The sequence below is a fragment of the Lytechinus pictus genome, chromosome 18, assembly GCF_037042905.1.
Source record: "Lytechinus pictus isolate F3 Inbred chromosome 18, Lp3.0, whole genome shotgun sequence".
Lineage (NCBI taxonomy): Eukaryota > Metazoa > Echinodermata > Echinoidea > Temnopleuroida > Toxopneustidae > Lytechinus > Lytechinus pictus.
In genome coordinates, this window is record NC_087262.1 from 9,923,416 (window position 1) to 9,950,717 (window position 27,302).

Here is a 27,302-nt window from a genome sequence, read left to right on the forward strand (position 1 = left end):
AAGGATGCCTGAATAGAAGAGATAGTATTAGAACAGAAGAAAGGTTAAAGCAGTGAAATAAGAGTACGTCATAAGAGAAGGGTGAAACCTTGAAGCTTTAACCTTAAAGAATCGATCCCTTTAAGTTAAGATGAAAGGTGAGAGAAAAAATAAAAGGGAAAGTAGGAAGAAAGAGAGAAAACAAAGGAAAAGATGAAAGCTCCAGAGTAGAAAAAAACAAGAAACTGGTTCACCATACCTTTTTGATGGGAAGTTGGACACCATCGACATAGACCGTCGCCGAGCAGTGTCTCATGACGGCCTTGTTGAAGGTAACGGCTAGGTGATGCCATAGACCTTCCTGGGCCAGCTCCGGGATCCATAGCTTGATACCGACCGATGCGTGGTTGGCTGTGATTTCCGACGCATCCACTGACCCTGAACAACATAACAACAAATGGGTGATAATGGAGATGTTATATGTAAGCCCCTTGAAGGATCCATGACATTTACTCCGGCGACAATTGCTCCGCTCCAAATTCCACACATTAATGGAATAACCAACTTCAACCCTAGATTTAACAATATACCCTATCCTAAACCTAACATAAAACCATACGCCAACCCTAACCCTATATCTGAGACAAAATAAAGCACGGAGCAATTGTCTCCGGAGCAAATTTCATGTAACCGCTTGAGACCCCCTGGGAATAGTGTGTCATTTTCTTTAAGGACGTCATTCCTTTGTGTTTCCTTGACGCACCCACCCTCAGTCATAGATTGATGTAGACATGCAATGCAAGAAGGACAAAATTCTTTCAAGGGACCTGCAAAATTTGTGGAAAATAAGTACAATGTACCATCTCTGAAAATGTAAAAGGACCTGAAATATGGCATCTATATTCTCAAGCAGTTTCAATGCTGCATTATATATACATATATTTAAGTTGTACATTTTACTTTCATATTTTCATATCAAAATTGGTCATACCTGGTTTTGGGAAGGGGTCCTCCGATGTGCTGATGACAAGGTTCCTGTCGTGTGCGGTGATCCCGACACTGAAGCATGCAAGGTGATTATCACCGCTTCCCACGCTCCGTACGATGGTTATGAGACGGATGGGATGCATGTCGGTCTCGGAGGTACCGTAGCGATCCACGCAGAACCAGACGCAGAATGAAAGCCCGGACTGGGGTGGGAATAACCGCTCTCCTGAAAATGGACGACACATACAAATACAAATGATTCTGTTCCTCAAAGATGGAGCTAACTGACCAATACTGGTGTCTATCATTGTCAATGAGTTATTAATAGCTAGCTTTATATTTTACCCTTTGAGATAACAATGAATAGTACAGAGAATAAAGTAGCCTTTATTATTTGCATATAAACTGGGTTCCAAAAGAAACTGATAAAACTTTACAAGGGCACTGCACAAATTCCACTCAGTCAAAATGAACAATATTTTTACACAGGCTACTTTCAATAGTCTTTATTTAACACATGCCAATAATTACGTGATTGGTTCAATCACAGAGAGGCTATAGCCCCTCACATCAATTGGTTTCGGAATCCAAAGTCACAAAATAGCAAAAGGAAGACCAACGAAAATGAGAAGGGATTAAACAAACATCCCAGTTAATCTCATGAAATAATTGTCGGTCGCAAACTGCAAGTTCTCAGCTTTGAATGCTGTAAAGGGTGTAATAAAAACACCCGACTCACCTGACCCGATCCCACTTGAGATGGTTCCATCCCCACCACCGGCCATTCCAACGGACACCACACTCTGGGCGGGTGAAACCTGAGGGGCCATACTGGGTAGGTACAGGCATCCAAACCCTTCAGCGCTCATGTCAAACTCCACGAATGCCGGCGTCAGGGAACTCGTCGCCAGCCTCACATCCCTAGGCGTGGTCATAGACACCAGGCACTTGACCCTGGTGAGTGGCACTTCGTGCCCTTGGGCCGTTGCGCCCGATCCCGCTGTAACCGCTTGATGGTGGTTGTTGCTGTTGCCTGTGCTAGGTGTCTGAGGACTGATGGAGGTTGTGGACATCTGGGAGTCGAGGGACTTGGTCGGGCTGGTCTCCTCACTGGTGTCCTGGTCTCCGTTCCCCTCCAGTGGGTAACAGTTCAGGGGCTTCCCCAACCGTAGGAAATCCCTAATAGACAAAGTCAGGCATGAACTTGTACAGAAATTAGAATCTCACTGACTTGTCAGCATTCATATAAAGCTTGCAAACATTTACAAATATCATTCTTTGTTAGACCTACATGTATCTAAAATGCCCACATACTTGGACAGCTCTGTGCAGAACAATAAAAACACAAAAGAAACACTTACATTCTGTATTCAGTAGTGCAAATTGAATATCAACTTTCATGTACATGTTCAAGTCCACATTTTCATCATCAGAATTTCATCTTTCAAAAAATCAAATCCATGAAGACCTTTCAAATTCTCATACCTCAAGTCCTTGGGTTCCAAAGCCTGTGATGCTAGTCTCTCCAGCATGTGCTGCAATGGCATATGAAGCGGATGGCCCTCGTTGGACAGTGCCACAGAGCCAATCTGGAGCAGTCTTTGAGGAAGTCCTGCTTCGCACATGATCTGTTGGTTACGTTCGCTCTTCACGAGGTCCTGGATCACATCTCCCAGGTGAGTTTGAAGAGCCAGGATGATCTAACAACAACAAAAATGAAATTTTCTTGAAATGTAATTACTTACCAGAAAATCCTTTCAAGCAGAATAAATGACTTGCTAATAATTTATCATAAATTAAAACCCTCCAAGGAAAATAAATCCATCAATACCATGACTAGCCAAGAATAGTGACATTGGACAAAGCTACAGAGATGATCTGAAGCGGTCTTTGAGAACTTGGGATTTTTCTTCAAATTACATTTTTAATAGAAAATTGACCCTCTGTTTACAAGGTTAGAGTCAGAACCACTACACCACGGCTCTTTCACAAGAAAAACACTGTAATTGGTAGCATGGTGTTAAAGTACACTGCTGTCTACCAGTCTCTCAAAACTAATGTGGTTTGAGCAAGTACAGGAAAAAAATACACAGGGGCCGGGGGCGACTTAGCCCACAAAATGCTCAAACGAGCCCTGGAAATCCCCATTTATTGCAATTTTTTTTAAACTTTGCCTGGCAGGCATTGGCGGCGGAGCAGAGGATTATCTTTTGTGTTTGGGGGGTACGCCTATTGTTGCGTCCCCCCCAAACACAAAAGATAATCCTCTGCTCCGCCACCAATGCTGGCAGGTATACAGAGTAGTCAAATGAAGCGATGAATTTCTATTGTAGGAAAATACGACTTACCTTGTCTGAGCAAATTGAATCTATAGAGGGCAGCAGATCCATGAGCGATAGCACAGCACCAGGATGAACGATGGTAGGGTGGGTGGGCATGGGGGCGCCCTGACCCCATCCAACCCCGGACAGCCTGCCGACCGACCCCCTGGGGGTGCGGCCAGGGACCGGCGACACCGCCGTCGAACAGGGCGTGGTGGGGGCGGAGAATGGATGCCGCGGGGACGGAGGAGAGGTAGGAAGAGGGGTGATCGCGTCGTGGACGTGGCGGCTGACGGCAGGAGAGTGAATCGGCATCTCTGCTGATTTACTGCAAGAGAAACGTGTGATGATAGCAAATAATGTCCGGTATCAACAAATATATGTGGTGGATAAATTACGACAGAAGTCCTCATTTTTGGTTAAACAATCGGTAGCCAAGTTTAATTCAGGCAAAATGCAATGAAAAAATGATTTTAGCCTCTACAAAATGATCTTAGAGAATGATACATATTTCATCATCAAAATTGATAGTGCTGTTATGGTAGCCCATGTCATATTCTTGAAGCACAATGAATATAAATCTGAAATTGACAAAATATAGAGTCAAAGTATCTGCCTCAAATACAGTGATAAGTGCGAGATTCATCTGCCATATCATTCACGATTTTTTCAATAAATTTCACTCTATTCTGAAATGGAGTAATTTGCAACCAAAAAAACATTTACAAATGCCTAAAAACTGAAGCAGAGTAAAAATCAACCTTTGACCCAATATAAATGAACAATGTACAATCTACAAAAGCATTACAAATAAACGTGCAAGACTTACCTCCCATACGCATCGATGGCAACGTCATAGATACATCGAAGTAATTTGCACGCTGAATGGAGGGATATAGGTATTGCACTTAGTTCTCTGTAATGGAACAAAAATCATGAGTTTCAGTCAGTTGTATCAAATGAAGGGATATAGGGCTTACTTAGTTCTCTGTAATCAAATAAAGTCACAAGCATCCGTATGACATATTTTTTGTTTCTCTTTAAACCTCTTTCGAGGGACTTTATTTACATCTCTATAATACAGTTTACAAATCACAAAGTATATACAGTAATCAAATTAATCAATCAATAAATGAGTTCCAGCAATCTGTCAATTTCTTTTGTATTCTTATTTTTGGTAACATATTTTGAACTTAAATACCATCTCAGTTTCATTTTCAAATTCATCCATAATCTATTTACATTAACAAAGTAATAACCTTTTTTCATACTCGTTTCAATATAATTTCTGTAAATGGTGTATTGAGTAAAATTCAAAATGATATTAATTAACCAGTATTTCGGTTCTTGTATATTCCAACCTAAAATTACTATATTTTCATTAACACAGACCTGTACTTTAGAAACAGAAAGAATTGTGTCTTCTACCATTTTCCATAGAGGTTTTATATTCTCACATTTTATCAACATATGCATAATTGTTCCCTTAAGTAAACAAAGATTACATTTATCATCATTTTTTAAACTCCATTTAAATAAATTTGATTGGGACGGAAGTATTTTATGCAGGAGCTTAAATTTAAATTCTCTAACCTTGTTATCTTTTATTTGTCTAAGTTTAAAATACAGGACTTTGTCCCAATTAATTTCTATCTGAAGTCCCAAATAATTTTGCCAAAACATAAAGAAAGATGCTTCTGTTTTGTTATGTTCTAAATAATAATGATAATAATGCCTAGCTTTCAATATATTTACATCAATTAAATCACCATTTGATATTTCAATAAGATTAGGTATAATCGTTATTTCCTTTTGTTGTGCATTTGATCTATTTTCCAGCCAGGTGTTGGGAAATGCTTTCTTCAACTTTTGTAGTTCAAAATTGTATAATAATTTTCTGTTTTCAAAATCATAAAATACCATATTGAGGTTTTTCCATTTACCTTCTTTTATAACATGATTTACCATCAATACACCAGATTTCCTCCATTTATTAAAATTTAGTGTTTCATTTTGTATTTTTATATTACTGTTATTCCATAAAACTTGTTTAGGAATATCAGTAATTTTTAAAAAATTCTGGTATCTCAAATTTGCCCAAACATATAGAAAATCGATATAAAGGAGGGTAGATTATACCTTTTCCCTAAATTAACAATGTCTACACTATTACAATTATAATGTAAACATAATGGAAAACCACCAATCTTATTTGTCCAATAGGTAAAAAGAGTTTTCCATGCTCCCTTTATTTCATCCATATATTTATAAATCCATGCTAATCGAAGTGATGAAAATTTGGCTTTCATATCAACCATGTTTAATCCACCATCAATTTCTTTGTTTAAACATACATTTCTCTTAACTTTATTTTTTTTGGAATTCCATAAAAATGTATATAATTTTTTTATTCAATGCCTTTGAAATGTAATCGGGCACAGGAACTGCCGAAGCAACATAAACAAATTGTGATGCTATTAAAATCTTAATGACAGATATTTTTCCAAAGTAAGTCAGATTTCTCATTTTCCATAAATTAAGTATATTTTCGACTTTTCCAAGTCTCCCTTCCCAATTTCTTTTTTCTACATCAACATGGTTTTTACCAACATATATTCCAAGACATTTTACTGGATCGACCGTGCATTCTAGGTCATTTAACTCTATATTTTCATCTAACTTCATTATTTTCGATTTAGACCAATTAACTTTCGGCCCTGCTATATTTCCAAATCTATTAATCTCAGTCATTATATTTTGTACAGAATTTGTTCCATTGGTGAATACTATAGTATCATCGGCGTACTGGGTATGCCGTATCATCCGTATGACATATAGTCTTCAATAAATATTGGCAAATTTGAAAGAAAATCTGGATAGACCAACAAGCTTCATACAGCAGCCAGCTCTCTCATGCATAATCAACTACGTTTTCAAATGATTTTAAGAATACAATTTCCATATCATTTTCATTGTCAATGGGGCAATTAGAGCCAGTCAGAAATTTTAAGCAGTGGACATTTCGAATGACGCCTATCACCATAGTAAAAATAACTATGTTAGAAATACTCGACAATTTTTGTTTTTACAGTACATGTACCTTTTAATATTGAATACATCAGAGAAGTTTTCCAAGTGTATATGCTAAATAAAAATAATTTATATCATGAAAACTCCAAGGATGTCACTTAGAAATGATTAAAAAGTTGAGATATCATATAATAAAGGGTGTTTTCTTTGGCCAGAAATATGTATAGTTCAGACTTTAGTCTGAAAAGTGGCATCCTTGAAGCTCCATAATGCATAAGTTCAATTTGAGCCATCTTTGTGAATTCAAAGGGGTATTTTAGAATCACTGGACAACTCTTGATCTCACCCTTTAATATTGAATAGATCAGAGAAGCCTGATTCCGTTGAATTCAGAGACAGACGTCCATTTTCTGGATAATTGGTCAGCTCGGTCGCTTTGGAGAAGCAGCCTAATGACCGTACTGCATTGGTCAATCTCTCATATTGGATCTATTCAGGAAAAGGAAAATAACCAACTCATTTATTTGATGTCTTAAAATTCATTGAATAACTCAAGGAGCAACCTACGAAGAAAAACAATCAAGAGTTTCGAATCATAGGCATGTACTACATGTGACAGAGGTACTTAGATATTTTGTTGAAGAAACACAAAAATGCATCATATTATTCATTTGATAAGCAAACCGCACAACTTTTTAAATCACTTATCTTGTACACAAGAATTTAAGTGAAATCCTTTAAGTCAAATTTATACTTGTGAACACCCCCAGGTGAGCGTTTCATGAAGGGACTCCTCAAATTTTTATCCCACAAAGTATGGTTTATCTGACAATAAGCAAATGAACTGTGCTTCCCAGCTATCACATTTCCAAAGAAAGTTGTCAAATCCAACAGCTCATCGATGATAAATGATAAATCCTATTTACCCAGGGTAAATAGCCACTTCAGCTGTAAGCTGTTCTTCCAGTGGGCCCTGCATAACATAATATGTTATTATAAATGTGGATGAAATGTTCTCCTGGCTTCCCTCTCTCAAAGAGTTGTGATTGATCCAATCAATCTCAACTATGGGAAGCCAGCAATGTCATAATTCTTCAACCAACATACTGGTGGGTGCTTCATTAGTTACCAGCGACTTTACGAAAGACTGATATCCTTTTCTCAGGAACTAAATCAACACGAATGGAAATAGGGTGGGTGTTTCACAAAGATGTTTGTAAGTTAAGAGCGACTTTAAGAATGACTGGTAAACCCTTCTTCTGTGCTAGATAATCACCAATGAACATTTAATGGTAAATATCATTAACTACAAGAAAGGATCACCAGTCATTATTTAAGACACTCGTAACTTACAAACAGCTTTATGAAACACCAACCATATTTGTCAAGATAATTATGCATACATGAGACTAGCAAATTTGAACAGATTTATGTATTCAAGATGTTGGTTGTGCTGGCTTCCCATAGTTGCGATTAATCAGATCGATCGTAACTCCTTTTTAAGATGGGCCCAAGATCTTGTGTTTACTTACCTCTGTGGCAAAGAATTTGGCATTAGCTGGTTCATGTCTCATTGCTGCTGTCAGTGTTTGAAACACTACATGAATGAGTCCAAATATTTGGTCTGTGGGAACTGAAAATTAAACAAACATTAAAATTGGTGGTTAATTTCCTTGAAAATGGCAAGAACTTTAAGGACCCCCCCCCCCATTGCTGCTATCAGAGTCCGAATGAGTCCAAATATTTGGTACATGGGAATTGAAAATGAAACAAACATTGAATGTGGTGGTAAGTGCTGTCTCCGTTTAATCTCAACCACATTCAAAGGCACTTTAATTGGGCACTGTAAGCATTCAACAAGCACTACAACTAAAATATTCATCACTTACACAGGTTCAACCAGTACCATCAACACCACATCATATCATCTCCTTGAAAAGGGTTCGATCTTTTACAAGAAACACCCCCTCCCACCTCTCCATTGTTGCTGACAGTATTTGAAACAAGACATTAATGAATACAAATATTTGGTTCATGGGAACTGAATATGAAACAAACATTGAAACTGGTGGCTAGTTCTGTATCTGTTTAATCTCAACCACATTCAAAGGCCCTTTAATTGGGCACTGTAAGTATTCAACCACAGATAATCAGTATCGCCAAAACCACCACTACCTTCCATACTACTACCAACACCATATCAAGTAACAAGCAACACAACCATTACCACTATCACTCCATCCACCACAACAAACACAAATACCACCACAACAAGCACTACAACTACCACAATTCATCACTAACACAGATCATAATAATAATAAGCAGTTCTTAGAGACACATAATACCATATAAATAGTCTCTATGCGAGTAGAAGAATTATTGTTTTCTATTGGGATATTAAATACATACATGTGCTTCTAAAAAGGTATATTTTTGACACATATTTGAATCTGTAATTGATCTTATATTGCGAGGCAGATTGTTCCCCAATCATGGTGCCATTTTCCCAACAGCTCTATCACGAAAAAGTCTTGGACTTTACTCATATTTCAGAGAGTAGATCCTTTGATTGTGAACAAAGATTTTGACTGGGTTGATATTTCTGAATGAAATCACTGAGATAAGCAGGGGTCTTCTCATTAACGCATTTAAAAACAAGAGTGAGGAATTTAAACAAAATGCGAGCCTTTATCGGAAGCTAATGGAGACTCCGTAGGATCAGTGTAACATGTTCAAATACAGCCAATACCATGATCATCAACGCCACCACTACCACCACCATTACAACTACAACCACAACCACCACCACCACATCTAGTGCTCCCACCTGAATTCCAAGGTTCCTTGATAGGATCTTCTAAGCATTCTTCCACAGATACTAGTACTGAGATTAGGTTGAGGAATCCACCCACTTTCCTGAACATTGTCCTTGATCGACTGCTCTCCCGAAGTACATACACAAGAGACTGCAAGAAAGGGGGCAATAATAAAGCAATATTGACTGGCCTCGGGGCGATACGATATATATCGCCCAAACTCTATTTCTATCGCCCGAGTTGTAGACGAGGGTGATATCAATTTTATTGAGGGTGATATATGTCCTTTCGCCCCCAGGCAAGTCAATAATGCTATTATTAACCAAATCAGACACTAGAGCAAAATTTGTGAAAATTTAGATATTTTACAATTTAAGAATGGGAATCTATGTAGAGTAGACCGGGCCTTTGAACTTTACCATTGTGACGTAATTGACATGACGCGTCCCTGGCCTGGGGACGCAGTATCCAGTGCATTCAACTTGACGTACAGCACTGCGCGGTTCAAGGGCGCGTACAAAAACGTGTAGAATACCCGGATGTTGGCTCTGCCTTATTGCCCACTACATTTCCACGCATTTTCTCAGACTTTCCTGAGCGGACAATAAATTGTCCGTGGTTAAACAAATGGAAACTTATTGACTGACCACTTGATCCAAGTCTTAAGCAGGCAATAATGTATAAAAGTTGCCCTGCTCAGATGTCTAATACTAATATCAAATATTGGCTGATCAATATGAACTGAACATGCAAGATATAAAGTGCAGATTCTCCTGGCAGAAATCTAACCTGCTTTCTAGGACAATGGGCACATATACAAAAATATGTACATTATCTTTCAGATACTATTACATGTACATGCTAACGTATTCATTGTATCCCATGATATATAATATTTCTGACTTTGGCCAAAAGCATTTGTGTTTTCTCTGTCAATTCTTCTCCTTTTGTGGCAAACCATGAATGGAGGCACACTTATTCAATTATTACTGCAATCGTGCAAAAAATATGATAACAGGGAAAGTAGATTTGACACTAGAATTGGAATAAAAATGTGTCTAAATGTCTCTTAATACAGATGAGAGATTCACTGCTTTCCTAGATGGTAAGCAGTGAAAATGCATGAAACCTGCATTGTTGTATTCTGATTGTCCACAGCTTTCCAATAATATATAATTGTTTTGGCTTCTGATATGGTCTTTTAACTTCAATGTAAATTCACTTACATAATATAAAATCCCATATCCTATACCAGTTGAATTCAATTTAAAGTTTTGATTCATGTTTCAATCACTAATTCAATCCAGTTCCATTGCAAAGTTTACTCTTTCCAATACAGTTTTCAAATCCAATTCAAATGCCTATCCCAAATATCAATCTCTGTTCTAATCCAGTTCCCTTGCATAGTGTAATACTCATTGAAATAAAAATTCAAATCCTCCATGTACATTGTATTTAGATGAATCACTATTTTTTTTGCCCTTTTTGTTTATTGTTATTGGGTTTGTCTCATTGATATTTCTGATCACTTGTAAATATTGTAATTTGTTCTTGATTATATAATAAATACATAAATTAAAAAAAATCAGTCCAATTCTAATTCAGATGAGGCCAACAACAAATTATACCCCTTTCACAAACCCAATTATGCGGATACTATCCGCATAATTTGGTTGTACACTGTATAATCGGAGCAGGACCAGAGTTATCCGCATTATTTCAGTGCTGCAATTATCCGCATAATAGCAGCATCGGGACCAGATTTTGGCTTTGTGAACGCATTTCCAAAGTAATGCGGATAATTGCCATGGTGCGGTCACAAAAGGTCACCCTTTTCCAACACAACCCCATCGGAGGGGACGTGTGCAGTTGTCATGACAATTATCCGCCTTTTCAGGTCGGGCGCTCGTAAAAAAATAGTGCGGATTATTTTCGGAGTTTGTGAATGCAATTTTTATTGAATTATCCGCATTACTCTTAGGCGGATAATTGGAGGATGGGTTTGTGAAAGGGGTATTAAATCCAAGACCACCCCCCCCCCCGTTCACATTCACATAATCAAATGTGAATGCAATTCAGATAATAAGTCAAAAGCGTATGTTTTCCTATGATCATCTGCTAAATTACCTGTAATATATCGATCTTAAGCGTAATGGCCCTGATATCCGAAGATTGCATCACCCCGAGCAACGTTCCCATGTCGTCGTCGCCTTCCTTGGAGAGTACGAGCTGCTGAACGATTGCTAAAGCTTGCTGTCTGCACTGGATGTAGGGGACCAGATTGTGGACGCATCGAGCTCCCCCGCTCTCCCGGAATACAGCTGGAGAGAAAAGAATCCAATTTGAAAATGGTTTATCGAAAGAAACAAGTGTCATGGATGAAAAACTTAACAAAACATGTGTGCTTTGGATATAAAAATTTAATTAGAATCAGACAATACTTTAATGCAGTAACGAACCAAGAGCCTCATATATCACCCCCTCAGGTCCTAAACTACTAAAATCTGGCTAGGATCCTTACCCATGATGCAACATTCTGAGCAGTGTGAACACATCTATAAATACCCTACTATATGAACATTTAATATTATCATTAACTTACTAGCATCCAGGGTAGGAAATATTTTTTATTATATAGGGGCTATTTTTTTTTTCCACATTGGGGCGATTTCAGAATTTTGGGGGCTATTTCTTTCATTCGAAGGGCTACTGTAAGGGGTAAAATTGTAGAGTAAAAGCAAATATCATTCTTCTGCCAAAGTTCGAACATTTATTTTCTAATCTTGGATATTGTTTGGTACAAATCTTGGGGCCACCACAAAGCATGCTTTTGGGGGTAATTTTAAGGGTGATTTGGGCTGCCATGAGTGTGAAATCATCCGTCGCCCTCATGTATTTCCTAAGTTGCTAAGCATTGTTATCATAATTGCATAGTGAGTGTGAATACTTCTATAAATAACCTTACTATATGAACATTTAATATTATCATGAACTTACTAGCATTGTGATTATTTTCTTGTAAGTGTGAACGCCTACACCCTACTACATGTATATGAACATTTAATATTATCATGAACATACTAGCATTGGGATTATTATCGTGTAAAAAATAGTGTAAACATTCTATAAATAACCTACTCTATGAACATATAACATACCTGCCAACCTTTGATAATAAAAAATCAGTATCAATACTACGAGGGCACCGAGTGGGTGTCCAGCCCGTTTTAACGGTAGGCCTAGGGGCTCTTTCCATTTTCAGCATGTAAGAGTAGCTACACTTTTTAAAGCAAATATACCCTCATAATCTACCTTTATGTAATTTAATATCTATTGTCAATTAAAAGAAGGTCTTTAAATACATGTATCACTTTTGTGACAAAAAAAACACTCAGTTTCATGCAGGTGTGATTTGTTTTCATTTAAATCTATGAATTTTTCTTGTTCACCAGAGCTCTCAAAAACTTTAATTTTGAATATATTTTTGAGAGCCCTCTATTGGTGGAAAGTGAGATTGATGCAGATCTTCATCTCCACAGATTCTCTTTTTAATTAGAAAAAATTAATTTCACTTATTCAATTGAGTTATGGGCCAAGGCATAGGCCTATTTTTATGATGAATTTAGATCTAAGTTGGGCCTAACTTACTGTATGAAAAACTGACGTGCCAAAAAATCAAACATTTATCCAGCCTATATCAAGAGAAAATAAGCCAAACATTGACAATCATATTCATGTTATTTCACCGCACAGGGGTTACTGACTGAGGACAAAACCTAAATTGGATAAGTGCTTGTTGGTATAAGAGAGCAGATTTTCAGCCATGACAAAAACGGAGCCGAAACTAAACGGCTGCATGCGCCCGACCCGCACTTGCGGTGCGCCGGTGAGCTACATGTAAGACGGGGAGGCTGAGGCGCAGCAACTCGGCGGGCGCCGGGAGCTTAGGCAAGCGAAGCAAGTAGATTTGGCGTTCGGCTCCGAAGGCTCAACTTGAGATCGAAATTTGATAATCTCCTTTCTTCCTCAAAAATTTGACAACTATTCAAAAAAATAAAGTACAGATCAATGTTAAAATTGCGTTAGGATAGATCTAACTTAGAGTAGCGTCGGTGCGCGGCTGGCCAGGCGGCGCGGGGGTATGGTGTGCAGCCGTTCGGCAGCTGCAGCATGCAGGCAGCGCAGAAGCTCGGCAATGTACCACTGAAATCACCAAACACACTAGACATACACTGCACATTCACTGACTCACTCCCACACTACAAAATCTTCCGGCGACATGGGCAAAACCTCAAATAAAAGGTGAAATTTTCTTACCTAAATCACCATATTTCGCGTCAAAAATATCACCACCGGTAATTTTTAACATCGTAGTTAGGAAACAAGGGGTCTAAAAAAGTGTATTTTTCACGGTTTTTCCGATGTTCGTGGATTATGAAAACATGTCCTCACTAAAAACTGACACTTTCGCGAGCCGGTGTCAGCCGCCATTTTTTTCCGGAAGTCAACGCTAAGTGCGGCCGTAGCGTGTACGCTCGTTATTTTCACATGCATTTGCAATGGAACTGCGCACTTAGCAGTGTTTGCGCGCCGTTTAACGTCGCTCTCTGTGCAAAACTAGCGAATTTGCGTAGCCGTGCGCTCCAGTCGTTTATGCGTTAGTCGCATCTTGATGTGAGCCGTGCATGCGTTAGTCGCATCATACAGCCGTTTCAATAATTTCGACACTATATTGATTAACCCAAAAATCAGAATTTTGGTTTTAAAATTCGGAATTCGGAATGGAGGTATAAAAATCGGTATAATTCCGCCAAAATCGGAATGGTTGGCAGGTATGATATAATATTGTCAATATCATGAACTTACTAGCATTGGCATTATTATCATGTAGTAAAAGTGTGAACGCCTCCATTACTAGAAAGGCTAGATTCTGTTGATCTTCTGGAATGTGAACTTCAGCTTTAGGACCTATACAAAAGGGGAAAAAAGATGAATGTATAACAGAATACACTAGAATTTGATTTGATTTCAATGCAAACGGTAAGAAGCATTAAAATTTCAACTTGAATAGCTTAAAATTTCTATACAAATAAAATTCCTATACCAATTGAATTCCTATACCAATTGAATTCCTATACCAATTGAATTCCTATACCAATTGAATTCCAGTTGATATTCAGATTCCAATACCAAATCAAATAAATAGTCATTCCAGTTTGCATTCCAAAACCAATTCAAATCAATTCATATCAAATTACAAAATTCTCAAATTCTGGTTTCAAATGCAAATAATACCATAATCTAACTTTCAAACTAAGATTTCAGATTTTGATATTGATTCAAATTTCCAATTCAAATTCAAATTCAAATTCAGATCCAAATCCAAATTCAAATCCAAATTTCAAATTCAAATTCATATTACAATTCAAATTTATAATTATGATTCCAATTTCAATTCCAAATTCAATCAGAATTTCTATCTTACTTTGACAGATTTGGGCAGCAGGTTGTGAAAAGTGACCCCCAAAAATAAGCAAATGTTGTTTTTTTCTGACTCACTGTATGTATAACCGTGGTTCTCTGATTGGTTGTCCTTGAGGAGCGTCGCATAGCGATGCAGACATGTGACCATGACCTCCAAGAGCCCCACCTCTCGGAAGACATCTTTGTAGATTGCACTGTGACGGACCAGCCTCAGGAGGCTGTTAACGGACTTGATGCAGCATTCCACACAGCTGTATTGATATAGAAATTGAATGGTTTTTACAAGTGTCTAGATACTGCACGGAGAACTCAGTAATGTCATATGGATGGCCACCAAAACAAACATAATATATATATAATAAATTATCATTCATGATCAAACATTTGTAAAAGTATACACCAACTACAGGGAGGGTAGGAGAAATATAATTGTCTACAGTGACGTAAACTGGTTCCAATTTTAAGTTCAGCCCTTAATTCAAGGATTAAAATATCTACAACTCACCTGCCAGGTACCAAAGCAAGCCTTCCAAAGCAAGCCGATACTGATCAGTTCCTTGTACGGGACAAAGTTGAGATTAAAAACGACAAACTCCACCAGTTACAACATGGCATCATAATTAAATTCAGACCTTTAATTCAAGGATTAAAACATCTACAACTCACGTGCCAGCCTTGATAAGCAAGCTGATACTGATCAACTCCTTGTACGGGACAAAGTTGAGATTAAAGACGACAAACTCCACCAGTTCTAAGATCTTGATCTGGATAGTTGGGGTCTTGGTGGTCATCCGGTCAATGAACTGTGAGAGGGTGTTCTGAGGTTCTAGGATGAAGTAGTTGGCCACGTCCGAATTGTAGACCGAGGTCAAGACGTCCAGAACGATGCGACATAATGATTCTGTGGTTGCCTGTATATTGAGGAGTAAATGATGATAACAGTATAGTTCATTATTATGTCTAATACCACAATATTAATGTAAAATTTAAATAATATTACTGATGCACATTATCAAGCATTTTCACAAAACCCAATTCATATATGCCAAAAGATACCGCAATATTGTGGTATATCACCTGTCATATCCTATTTAAATGAAATCCTGTATGCTGATAGGATTAAATACATGTAGCATCATATAACCAAACATATTCTCACTATTTTGTAATGATGTTGAAAATAGGCCCACTGAAGAAAATTTACTATTCTGTGACGTCAATGATGGAATAATGCACTATGAATATGAATATTGGATCGGTCAGAGTGCTGTAATATAAACAGCCAATGCGGGTAATCTACAAAATTCATCTAAATCACAAAGGAGATGATTCCAAAAAAAACATGTACACGCACATAAGGAAAGGATGTGTAGCATATCTACATATTCAATGTAGTTGCATTATCCCTTGGATGCAGTCTGTAAGACCTGCTAATTGCAATGCTAAAAGTAATATCACGACATACTCTCTAAGGTCCTATTGTCAGCAACCGACTACTAGTAACACTACTTAGTCTATATTGCTAGATGAACCAAATTCCTTAATTGACAAAGTAGAAAGTAGTATACGAAGTGGAAATTAGATCAACAGGGCACTAGACTAAATGAGAATTAGACTATGTGGGTGTTATTTAGACCAAGTGTAGTGTAGTGTAAACCAAATGGCCCAATTCACAAAGGTGGTACGCTATTTTATTCATGAATCCACTCTACAAACAGTCGACTCATGAATAAAATAGCGTGGATAACAATGGCAACAGGCATCAATTTGGCGCGCTGTGGCAAAAGCGTACATCAGCATCGGACATTTGTCTACCTCTTTGCCCGCCACCGACAGAATCACTCCTGCGCCACATTTATTTCAAGGTGCAACCGTAAGAGGGGCTTTGCATGAACTATGCTAATCCAGCTCACAATAGCTTTTGATTGGTTTATTGTAAAGAAAAGCTTTGTGTGTACACAGTGCAATGCAATGCACACATCACTATTTTGAAGGCGTGATAGACTTAATGCGTTATGTGTGTATTGTGAATAGAATGTGACTTGAGTCGAACTTGTCAGTCTGCTGTATGTGACTCTAGTCGAATGAAGCAGGCAAAGTTAATATATGCGGTAAATTAGCGTAATTTATACATGGAATCTGCATAACCATGGGTTCAGCCAACGGTTTTCAAAACCATCTTAGTGAATTCAGGCCAATGGGGTTCGTGATATTAGACTATCTGAGAAGTAAACTAACTGCTTGTGGACAGAGTGATTATAAGCAATAATGACAAGCACTAATGTGCCTGTAAGGTCATATGAGATATCACGCTACTCACCTTTAGAAAGACAGTCTGCAGTACTTGAAAGGCTTGAAGATTCCTTACACTATTGCCTGTAAAGAACAGAGCACACATGGAACTTGGTTTTACTCATATTTTATTCAGATACCAAAGGCATTGATTGAATCAACTCATGTTTATTCTTAACAAAGATGCCATTTAAAATCTCATCATTATTTTATATATCCCTGTAATTCAGTATAAGTAAGAAAATTGAGCGCTTTAAATCATCTGTATTGAGTGCCTTACAACGTTATAATCATTATCATTTTTATTATGAAGCTCACAAACATTAAGCACATGTTTGGCACACTTTTGCAACACAAAATGCGAATATTGAACTTTGACATTGTAGGCATTAGCATCCTTCATAAAACGTTCTTGAGCACCATGAAACTGCACTTTTTAGCCAAGATGATATTCGGGCACCTTGAGCACCTAACATGGTGGATATGTACACAATACAAATACCCAATGTCATTAAATGATGATTATCGATCAATTACGTAAAAGGACCTACCTTTGCCGGTAGGTTGTGGCAAGCTGAAGTTAGGTTGCTGGAATGGTGCATCGTAGACGATAGAGCTCGGTCTCAACTCCTGGAATCCACAGGATGTCAATGAAGAGATGAGGAGGACAAGGTTCCTCAGGGAATGCAGAGACTCTTCCGTTGACATAGCCTCCAGTCTGGGATGGATGATGAGAAAGAAAAGGACATAAGAATTGTTGCAAGAAACCTTCATTCCAAATCAAGCTTAACTCTTTGCCTGCCATGTGCAAAATCCCTCCTGTGCCACAATAATTTAAGGTTGTAACCTAAATAGGGGTTTTGCATGGACTATGGTATCAATGCACAATAACTTTTGATTGGAAGGGAAAGCATGGTGTGTAGACTGTACAATGCAATGCACAATTCACAATTTTGTATGTGTGTATGTCAAATAGACTTGCTACACTCTTGTCTGCATTGTGAATGTGACTTCAGTCTAAGTTGGCAGTCTGCTGTATGTGTATGTTACTCTAGACGAACACAGCAGACAAAGAGTTTCGTCTCAAGATGAAGTCTTAAGTCCTTTCATCGAGCGCAAAATTCCAATTGATTTAAGTTCACTGCAACTCACTTTTCCGCTTGATCTTGGGATGTAAGTTTGATTTGCAATTGAACAGACGTCTCCTGCACCACCAAATAGTCATATCTTGATATCCGTAATGACAGGCATATACTATATGATGCAGTTTACTTTATTAGGTGATCTTGTTTGAATAGGGCTCAAGCTTTTATCTTTTTTTTCAATGTGAACATAATAATATACTATGAGTGTAGTTCCCTAGGAACAAAGTCTTCAAGAAGCATGCATACCTTCAACACTTTAAAATTGTTAAGTACAACAGGAGACAAATTGTTGCTCGACTATGATTAGTATATTTAATGTGACAGCTGACTCATAGTAACAGAAAAAAAGTGAGGAACATTCACCAATGGCATGTTCAAATATTATCCAGTACTAAATGAGATTTGTCACTAGACTTGCGTGTTTACGCAATGATGCAACATGTGTGAACTCACCTAAGCAAAAATTCTGTGAGTAACCTGTATACCCAAAACTTTCTGAAATTGTCAAGTTAAATGCAAGACTATTACCTTGACTATGCACAGAGACTTCAGAGTGAACGCAACAAAGCAACAAGTGTGAACTCACCTTAGTACAAAGTCTGTGAGAAACATGTATCCCTGGCACGTTCTGAAATCGTCCAGTAAAACATGAGACTTGTCGCTGGAATCCTTGAGGAAGCAGAAGACGGTGAAGCACATCTCCACGATCTCGAGCGGGGACAGTTCTTGGTTGCATTGCATGTTGTCCACACAGAGTCCCAAGCAATTCTTATCTGCAATGCAAAGTATGGGAGACAAAGTAGGTCAAGAAGTTGAAAGCATTCATCAGGAAACATAATCCGAATAGCATGGGTAGAATGATGACTTGACATTTGCTCTGGCGACAATTGTTCATATAAGCTCCTATACAGGGTAAGGGTTAGGGTTGTAATAGGGTTTTCTGGTAGGTTTAGGACAGGGTATTGTGTTAAATCAAGGGTTGAAGTTGGTCATTCCATTAGTGTGTGGATTTACAGCGGAGCAATTGTCGCTGGTGCAAATGCCATGGAACCAAGATAACATTAAGATGGTGTGCATTAAAAATTATTGAGACTAGCTGCATGTGGTCTTACAACGTGGCCAAGGCGTGACTATATGCAGATGAGTTTGGTCTAGCAATGTGGCTGGAATGTGAAGAATCACACTCCTGGTTTGGAAGATCACCCTCAAGTGAGTTTGGACTTGTATGTGACTAACGTTTAAATGGCCACTCAGATAAATTTATCCAATGTGATCGAAGTTTGAGAGATCAAACTCAGACGACGTTGGCATTCCAGTGTGGGTGAGGTTGAAGAACCACGCTCTGACAAATTTGATCTCAAAGTATGACTCATCTTTTTTATAGCTTGTTATAATAACAATTTTTAGCAATAACAGTTAATAAAGCTACTGAAATCCTTCAATATGAATAGCTGGCATTTAACTTGCTAAACTTAGAAACTATTCATTTGTTATTATAAGAAGTCTTTATGAACCAGGAGCCTGGTCTTGGAGTACGACCCAAGTGTGTAAAACTACATTCAGACAAGTTTGATCTCGCAACACAAGTGAGATTCAGAAGACCTCACTCCTGAAAGCTTCTCAACTTCACACGCAGGGACTTACTGTGGATGTATTCCACCACCTCCTGGGTGAGTCCGTGCCTGGAGATGGTCGTCAGGACCTCCGCAGCCCCCTTCCTCCAGGGCAAGTTATGGGGAGGACAGTAGCTGGTGATGGCACTGAAGAGGAGGGTCAGGTCGTCCTTCTTGGCAAGCTCCTCGGCGGGCTGCGTGAAGTGGCATAACCGGCTCAGTAGCTGAAGGATAGGAAAACGAAGAGGCGTTGAAACAAGTCACAAAATTACTTCAGCACTTTGAAAAGAGTCCAATAGGGTAGAGGGCTATATAGCCCCCCCCCCAAAAAAAAAAAAAAAAATGAATACAATTTGCAAAACTTTAATCAAATTCAATACAAAAGGTTATTTGGGATGATGAGAAGCATGGAAATTATCCCTCATACCAGGCAAAAAATTATTTTTTTATTTCATTTTTCGGGGGCTTCTTCTCACAACCTACTGCCTAAATCGGCAAAATTGGATAATAGCTTGTACACTGCAGTGAAAGGGGATATTCCAGGGCTCTTTTATGAAGCAGTCGGAGTGATCTCGTACACATATATCTAATTTCCTCCTACATAAGAAACCTTATATGGTGCTCCAGACAACAGGTGTGAAATATGATAAAGAGTTGCACTGATTTATGTACACAGAGGTGGAGTTTGAAATCTACAGTGGCTCAAGAGAGAGAGAGAGAGAGAGATTGCCACTTTGCAAATGGGTTTGAGGAATTAAAATTATTTCAGATTAATTCTTGGGTGTTGAAAAAACATGACCAAGAGGAATATTATTACCACAGCGAGACCTGTCGATAGTGACCATCCAAGGGAAACAAAAAAAATGTTGCTTTCATAGGCAGGTGGTTATAGTCAAGTAAATTCAGGTACTGTTTTATAAAGTGCCTTGATGAAAATGAATTTTACCAGTTGCTATAGGCAGGTGGCTGCTAACGAACCGTGCCCTCTAACATTGGTTTGACTGCTTTCTGATACTTGGTAGAAATGTGACACAAGTCGCACAACACGAGGTAGAAAGCAATGTCACATTTCTACCAAGACCTTTTTTTTTACATTGATTCAAAGTCATTCAGCCCATGTTTTTGCAAGACAAACACATTCAAGCTCTGTTTCATTCATGCCATTTCCATTTTCTTTACAACAATAAATCAATCTGTTATGAACATACCTGAACGACCGTCCGATGGAGCAGGTCCCGTCTCTTGGACGGCGTCAGGGCCTGCAGGCCGTCCTTCACCTCGACCTCCTTGGTCTCCGCATCCGGCGAGGTCGTCGACGTCGGCGCCTGTATCTCGGGCAGGTCGAAGAAGAGATAGAGACACTTGACGAGGGTCGAGGGCAGCGCGGCCATGGTCATGGTGTTGACGATGCTGGCCCCTCCCGTCGCTAGGAGACTGAGGGTGGTCAGCAGCATCCAGCCGTTGCTAGCCTCCTCCGAGTTCTGAATCTCCAGGTAGCTGGCGATGGCACAGCTTGCTGCTTCTGTAGGTGTGCAAATGATTGATACAAGGCAATTCGATGAGTGAATACCTTCCCATATTTTGAAGACCAGTATAGGCCATGGCCTAACTACATGTATGTGCTAAAATTATGAGGAGCCAAAATGTCAAAAAAAATTACATTGTATGTTTCTTGTCTTAACACATTCTTTCCCATTCTTTAAGACAATCGTCTTATTTATAATTCCCAAATATAAGTTATTCAATGAATGATTTTGCTGTCAAATGAACTGACAAATTCAACACGTACGGGTTTATAGAGAGTTGTGTCACAACTGGCTATCCATAGTTAAACCACAACTTCAAACCAGAGTTTGACTTAAACCTGACTTCAGAAAAACGGGCCATTGAAGTTATGACCAAATTTCTCTTTCAAGTACATAAAAAACATGTATCACATACATGTACATGGTGTATACTATATAGAAGAAAAAAACATTTGGTAATTGGACCAGTTGAGAGGGAAAGAAATTGGCTCTGGGGAGTAGGTAGTTTTTTCAAATATTTGACTTCTGAATCATTTTAATCATAATACTCACTGAATTTCAAATTATGCCAACATTAATTAATGAAAATGAACAAATAAACTTGACTCTTTGTACTACTAGTAAATAATAATAATAAACCTTCAAACTGAATTTGAATAAAGTTATATTGTTCTTTCACAGTATTTTCACCAAGAATTTTTCAAAAATATATCAATTGAAAAAGGATAAAAAACGTCTATAAAAATAAACCCGAAAATAAATTCTCTTCTAAACTTTGTGAATTTTTCCCCAGATGTCATCAACATCTGGCTCTAATTAAAATTCCTACATGTAGCTACACATTACCCCGGAACATGTGTTCATGGATTTAATTGGCTTGCTTTGATTATTATACTCCAATTCATATCCAATGCACATGCTTTACATGTAGTTTGTACATGATTGCATTGCACGAGTGCATTCAAAACACAATATTTTATAAAGCATACAAGTACTACGTATATAGTAAAAAAAAGTTTAATTCTTGAAAACTGTGTTTAGCATGAAATGTATATTACATGCACATGTATGTCACGATGACAACTTTTTTTTATTAATGAAAAATAATGTATGAGAGTACAAATAATCTACTGCAATGAACATGTACAGTATGGTGCTCAAAAGTTTAATAGTAACCCCTCCAGAAAATGAACTCATTTAAAGATCTGCCACATTTGACATAATTAATTGTGAAGTCAGGTGATAAAATATTGCGTTCAATAACGTTTGTTTCTCTGGTCTCGCAAAACTTTGTAGTGTTGCAACTATGGAAAGCCAGCAACATTAACATATATCATGCACGTTTATTCAAAATATTTTCTATCATGTATAGTCATACATGTACATGTACATGTACTGTTTTCTTGAAAATTCAGTGTGCTTCTCTTTGTTTACAATTCACATTGTTCAAATTTCCTGTAGAAAATATTATGACAATGATGGATTTCCATAGAATTGACATTGATCGGATCTATCGTAAGTCTTTGTAAGATGCGACCCAGGTATCTACATGTAGGGGAGATCGGGTTAGTTGGAACGCGGGGTAAGTTGAAACATTGTAATTTTCTTTAACGCCTGTAAAATAAATTTATGCGATGGCGTTAAAGAAAATTACAATGTTTCAACTTACCCCGCGTTCCAACTAACCCCGATCTCCCCTATGCTTTTAATATTGAAGGCAGCATTACATGCTACATGTACATGCAAATGGACATGAGTAATGTGTAGTACCATAGAGGCTTGAGACGGTAATTAATCATCATAAATATGACAATATTTCTGAGTAGGACTCTTAATGAACGATGATAAATATACTCCAGAGTGCTTCAGTATGGCAATAGTTTCTTGGAAGTACATTAATTTCATATGCAATGGAGTGAATAATGCTTATAATTAGTTTAGAACAATTGACAAAATAATGCACATAAGACTATTTGCTGTATGCACATGGGTACTTAAAATGAAAGAAAAAAAAGGCCTACAGTGTATTCTCTTTCTTTAAAGGAGAATGAAACTCTTGGAGCAAGTTAGCTTTTGTGAAAGCAGAAAAATCAAAGAATAAGATCAACAAAACTTTGAGTAAAATAGGACTAGCAATAAAAGAGTTATGAGCATTTGAATGTCGAGATCACTTATGCTATGGAGATCCTCCTTTTGGCAATGCGACCAAGATCTATGATGTCACAGATGAACAACTCTCCCCTTTAGGACACTGAAAATATACCCCAAACATCTCTTTTTGCTCATTCTAATCATATGACAAAATGATTCATCAAGGATATAATGTTGTGAAACCTCTGTACTTGTCCTCTCATAAAGAGAACACCTCACCTTGTGATAGACTCTATAAAAGTGAGAATATAAGTAAAATAAGTACTAAAGTAATGAGGGAGTTGTAAATGTGTGACATCACAGATCTTGGTCGCATTGCCAATGGGAGGATCTACATGGCATTAGTGATCTCAATATTCAAATGCTCATAACTTTCTTATTATTCATTCAATCTTCCTCAAATTTTCAACAATATGTTTCTTTGATTTTTCTCTTTGATATTAAAACCTCTTTTTTTCTCGATTTTTATATGTTTTTATGAAAATATGCATGTAGCTTTACTTACACAATAATCATGCTGTTATAAATTTTATGTTATAAGAAAAATATCTAGAAAAATAATGTATAAATATTATTTCTCTTTCTGCATATATATGAACAACAATTTGTTCATTATGCTCTACGAGTGTATGTACATTGTGTATTGTTTTCCCGCAATTTCTTAATAATGCAAAATTGCAGTTTTAAATGACCCAAGTGCCCAATGACATACATGTATATATGTATCATTCTTATTTTCCTTTTACAATCAAGAAAAAGAAAATATTTAAACTTTAAGAGGTATCAATGACAGCATCTGCAAAATATGATCTGAATGTATTTAAACATGCAGATGTATAAATTTACATGTACATACATGTTATCCTGCATACATGTAAACTTGTTTTCAGCACAGTGGACAGACCAAATACTGCATTTGTTACACAAGCATACATGCACATGTACCATATATATGTATGAATTTAAACACTTAAAGGTCAAGTCCACCACAGGAATATGTTGATTTGAATAAATAGAGAAAAATCAAACTAGTATAATGCTGAAAATTTCATCAAAATCGTATGTAAAATAAGAAAGTTATGACGTTTTAAAGTTTCGCTTATTTTTCACAAAAAGTGATATGCACAACTCAGTGACATGCAAATGAGACTGTCGATGATGTCCCTCACTCACTATTTCTTTTGTTTTTTATTGTTTGAATTATACAATATTTCATTTTTTACAAATTTGACAATATGGACCAACTTGACTGAACCATATGATATTAAACAATGCTAATTCCATATGTTCAGAGAGGAATTATTTTCGTTTCACTTGACAATGAGGAGAAAATTTGAATTTTTCATATTTCATATGATAAAATACAAAAGAAATAGTGAGTGGATGATGTCATCTCTCCTCATTTGCATACCGACCAGGACGTGCATATAACTGTTTTGTGAAATTAAGCAAAACTTTAAAATGTCATAACTTTCTTATTTTACGTCCGATTTTGATGAAATTTTCAGTGTTATGTTTGTTGGATTTTTCTCTTTTTATTCAAATAAACTTTTTGATGGGGTGGACTTGTCCTTTAATACAGGGTTCCCAGCTTTTCAAGAAAACGAAATTCCCTGATTTTTCCCTGATGAAGCTTTAAAAATTCCCTGATAATTATTTACACCCGTTCCCAGTTTCGCATGTTTTCTAAGTTGTTGCAGTGAATTACATGTAAATTCAGTATAAAAATAATAATGTAAAACTAATTAGTACCACCATTCATTCGATGGATGTTGTTATGATGCAAAAAATATAACAGAGTCTGACTGACTACTGTGCTTTCGACTTTTGGGCCCGATCAAAATTCCCTGATTTTTCCCTCATTTGAGGCATTTTCCCCTGATTTGAGGTATTTTTTTCATCAAATTCCCTGATTTTTCCCTGACTGGAAAAAAGTAAAATAATTTTCTGTGATTTTCCTGATGGGCTGGGAACCCTGTAATATGAAAATTAAATATTCATGAAGAAAAGATTTTGTATGCGAAGTGACCATGGTATACAAATGCTCTCATAAGCACAATATAAAGAACATTGTTGCAAGTTTGACAAATCACAGCAAGGTTCCCTGAATGAATAATCAAATTAGGCCTTGAACATTCAGGTCAGCTCGCTGAGACAGTAATTATCACCATCATTCTAAAGTGTTAATCACTGACCTTAATACATACACACGTTGATGAATCATCTTCAGACTCTGTTGACACAGGGGCTATATATGTGTTTGCAAATTGCTTTTGATATTGTGTGCGGGTGTGTGTGTGTGAGGGTGCATGCATGCTTTGGGTTTTTACAGACATACATGTACATGTATGTATCAACCAGGGGGATGTTTCACAAAGATTTAGGTATGACTTTAGAGTCGCACTTCAATGCCAAGTTACGTACGGTATAAAAGGCATTACCGCATTGGTAAGATCATGCAAAGAGGATGCACGCTATCGCGTATTGATCAATAAGATCAATACGATTGTGGAGCGTTGTGGCCCAGTGGATTAGTCTTCGGACTTTGAAACAGAGGGTCGTGGGTTCGAATCCCAGCTATGGCGTAATTTCCTTCGGCAAGAAACTGGTCCACAATGTGCTGCACTCAATCCGGGTGAGGTAAATGGGTACCGGTAGGAAGTAATTCCTTGAAAAGCTGTGTGCGCTATGAACGCCTAGCTTAGCCGGGTAATATAGGAGCGCCTTGAGCACCTAACAAGGTGGATATGTGCGCAATATAAATACCCTATATTATTATAAGATTGCGCATTGCATATCATATACATGTACGCGTCGGCATTTACTTTGTGCAACTCTTAAAGTCATGCTGGAATCTTTGCGAAACACCCCCCAGATTATTTTTATAGACCTTTCTGCCCCTTGGCAAAAAGTTCATGTAGTATATTGTTTTGACTTAATTACCCTATCATTTATGCATGTAATTAAGATTGCAAATTCAGGTCTTTGGAGGACAGCTTTAGTTGTTTTTTTTTCTTATCAGATTTTTCAGGGTTATCATGTCTGTTCAGAAGTAATAACCACCCTCTTTCTTATTATTTTTATAGTATCATATTTCTTTTTAAGACAACATCCTTGCAGGGGATGAGAACCCTTTCTAGCAAAACGAAACCGAACAACTTACTGTCACCCCCCCCCCCCCCTCCCTGCCCCACTTATGAAATCTTCAATCCACCCGTCTCAGATGGCCGTTATAAGACGTACCTGTTGATTGGTCAGATGCTCTCCGCCTGACTTCAGTAACAAACAAACGAGCAATGTGATTGGAGAACTGCAGGACATCTCCAAATTTGTCTATCATTTCTGTGGCTGGGCTGTTTTCAAAGACCTGAAAAAAAAATTATAGTTCAATGAGAGGATGTCATATAGTTCAGAGAGTTTTCTAATACACCCTCCATGTAAAATGGAAGCCTCATTGGGAAGAGACAGCTGCAAAAAAGAGAATGAAAGGGTTTGCATCATGAAGTTTAGGAGTTAGAATGAAAATGCGACTGCTGCATAATTGTCTTTTTCAAGTTGATGTATACACATGCATGCAGACGCAGCTCAAGTAAAAAATAATGTCACAAGAAATACACCTGAGTGATGATTACCTCTTGTTTTTGTGAGCTTTATTTCTTTTTTCAATGCACCCCCCCCCAAACAGTTCATCCCGGACCTACATGAATCCCTCCGTACTTTTATATACATGTACATTGCCTTGCTTTCTGACTACGCTTCTGACGGTTGATGAGAAATAAAAACAACACCTACATGTACAATGTATACCAAACAAAGGCTCCCCCTCCCCCCCATATAAAATAAATAAACAAGTATATGTTAAAATAAAACAGTATTAACTATTATACACACATTACTATCAAACATAATATTGAATGCAGAGAGAGAAACTCTCAATTAGTAGGCCTACATATAA

At 37.5% G+C, this 27,302-nt stretch overlaps 1 protein-coding gene across 3 annotated transcripts in view; it reads right to left on the reverse strand.

Annotated features, from left to right (window-relative positions):
• The window catches only part of LOC129281548 (WD repeat and FYVE domain-containing protein 3-like), a 104,312-nt gene that overhangs the window by 75,299 nt on the left and 1,711 nt on the right, over window positions 1-27,302 (reverse strand). For all 3 annotated transcript variants that reach the window (XM_064113589.1, XM_064113588.1, XM_064113587.1), the window contains exons 2-20: window positions 26,591-26,714; window positions 20,879-21,192; window positions 19,702-19,894; window positions 18,644-18,830; window positions 17,464-17,630; window positions 16,941-16,996; window positions 15,287-15,531; window positions 14,696-14,871; window positions 14,003-14,104; window positions 11,264-11,457; window positions 9,148-9,286; window positions 7,850-7,950; window positions 6,664-6,806; window positions 4,117-4,203; window positions 3,315-3,615; window positions 2,452-2,666; window positions 1,706-2,145; window positions 971-1,192; window positions 239-417 (exon numbers count right to left, since the gene is read on the reverse strand). In XM_064113589.1, coding sequence (XP_063969659.1) covers window positions 239-417; window positions 971-1,192; window positions 1,706-2,145; window positions 2,452-2,666; window positions 3,315-3,615; window positions 4,117-4,203; window positions 6,664-6,806; window positions 7,850-7,950; window positions 9,148-9,286; window positions 11,264-11,457; window positions 14,003-14,104; window positions 14,696-14,871; window positions 15,287-15,531; window positions 16,941-16,996; window positions 17,464-17,630; window positions 18,644-18,830; window positions 19,702-19,894; window positions 20,879-21,192; window positions 26,591-26,714 — 3,585 coding nt within the window. The remainder of the gene's footprint in view (window positions 1-238; window positions 418-970; window positions 1,193-1,705; window positions 2,146-2,451; window positions 2,667-3,314; window positions 3,616-4,116; window positions 4,204-6,663; window positions 6,807-7,849; window positions 7,951-9,147; window positions 9,287-11,263; window positions 11,458-14,002; window positions 14,105-14,695; window positions 14,872-15,286; window positions 15,532-16,940; window positions 16,997-17,463; window positions 17,631-18,643; window positions 18,831-19,701; window positions 19,895-20,878; window positions 21,193-26,590; window positions 26,715-27,302) is intronic.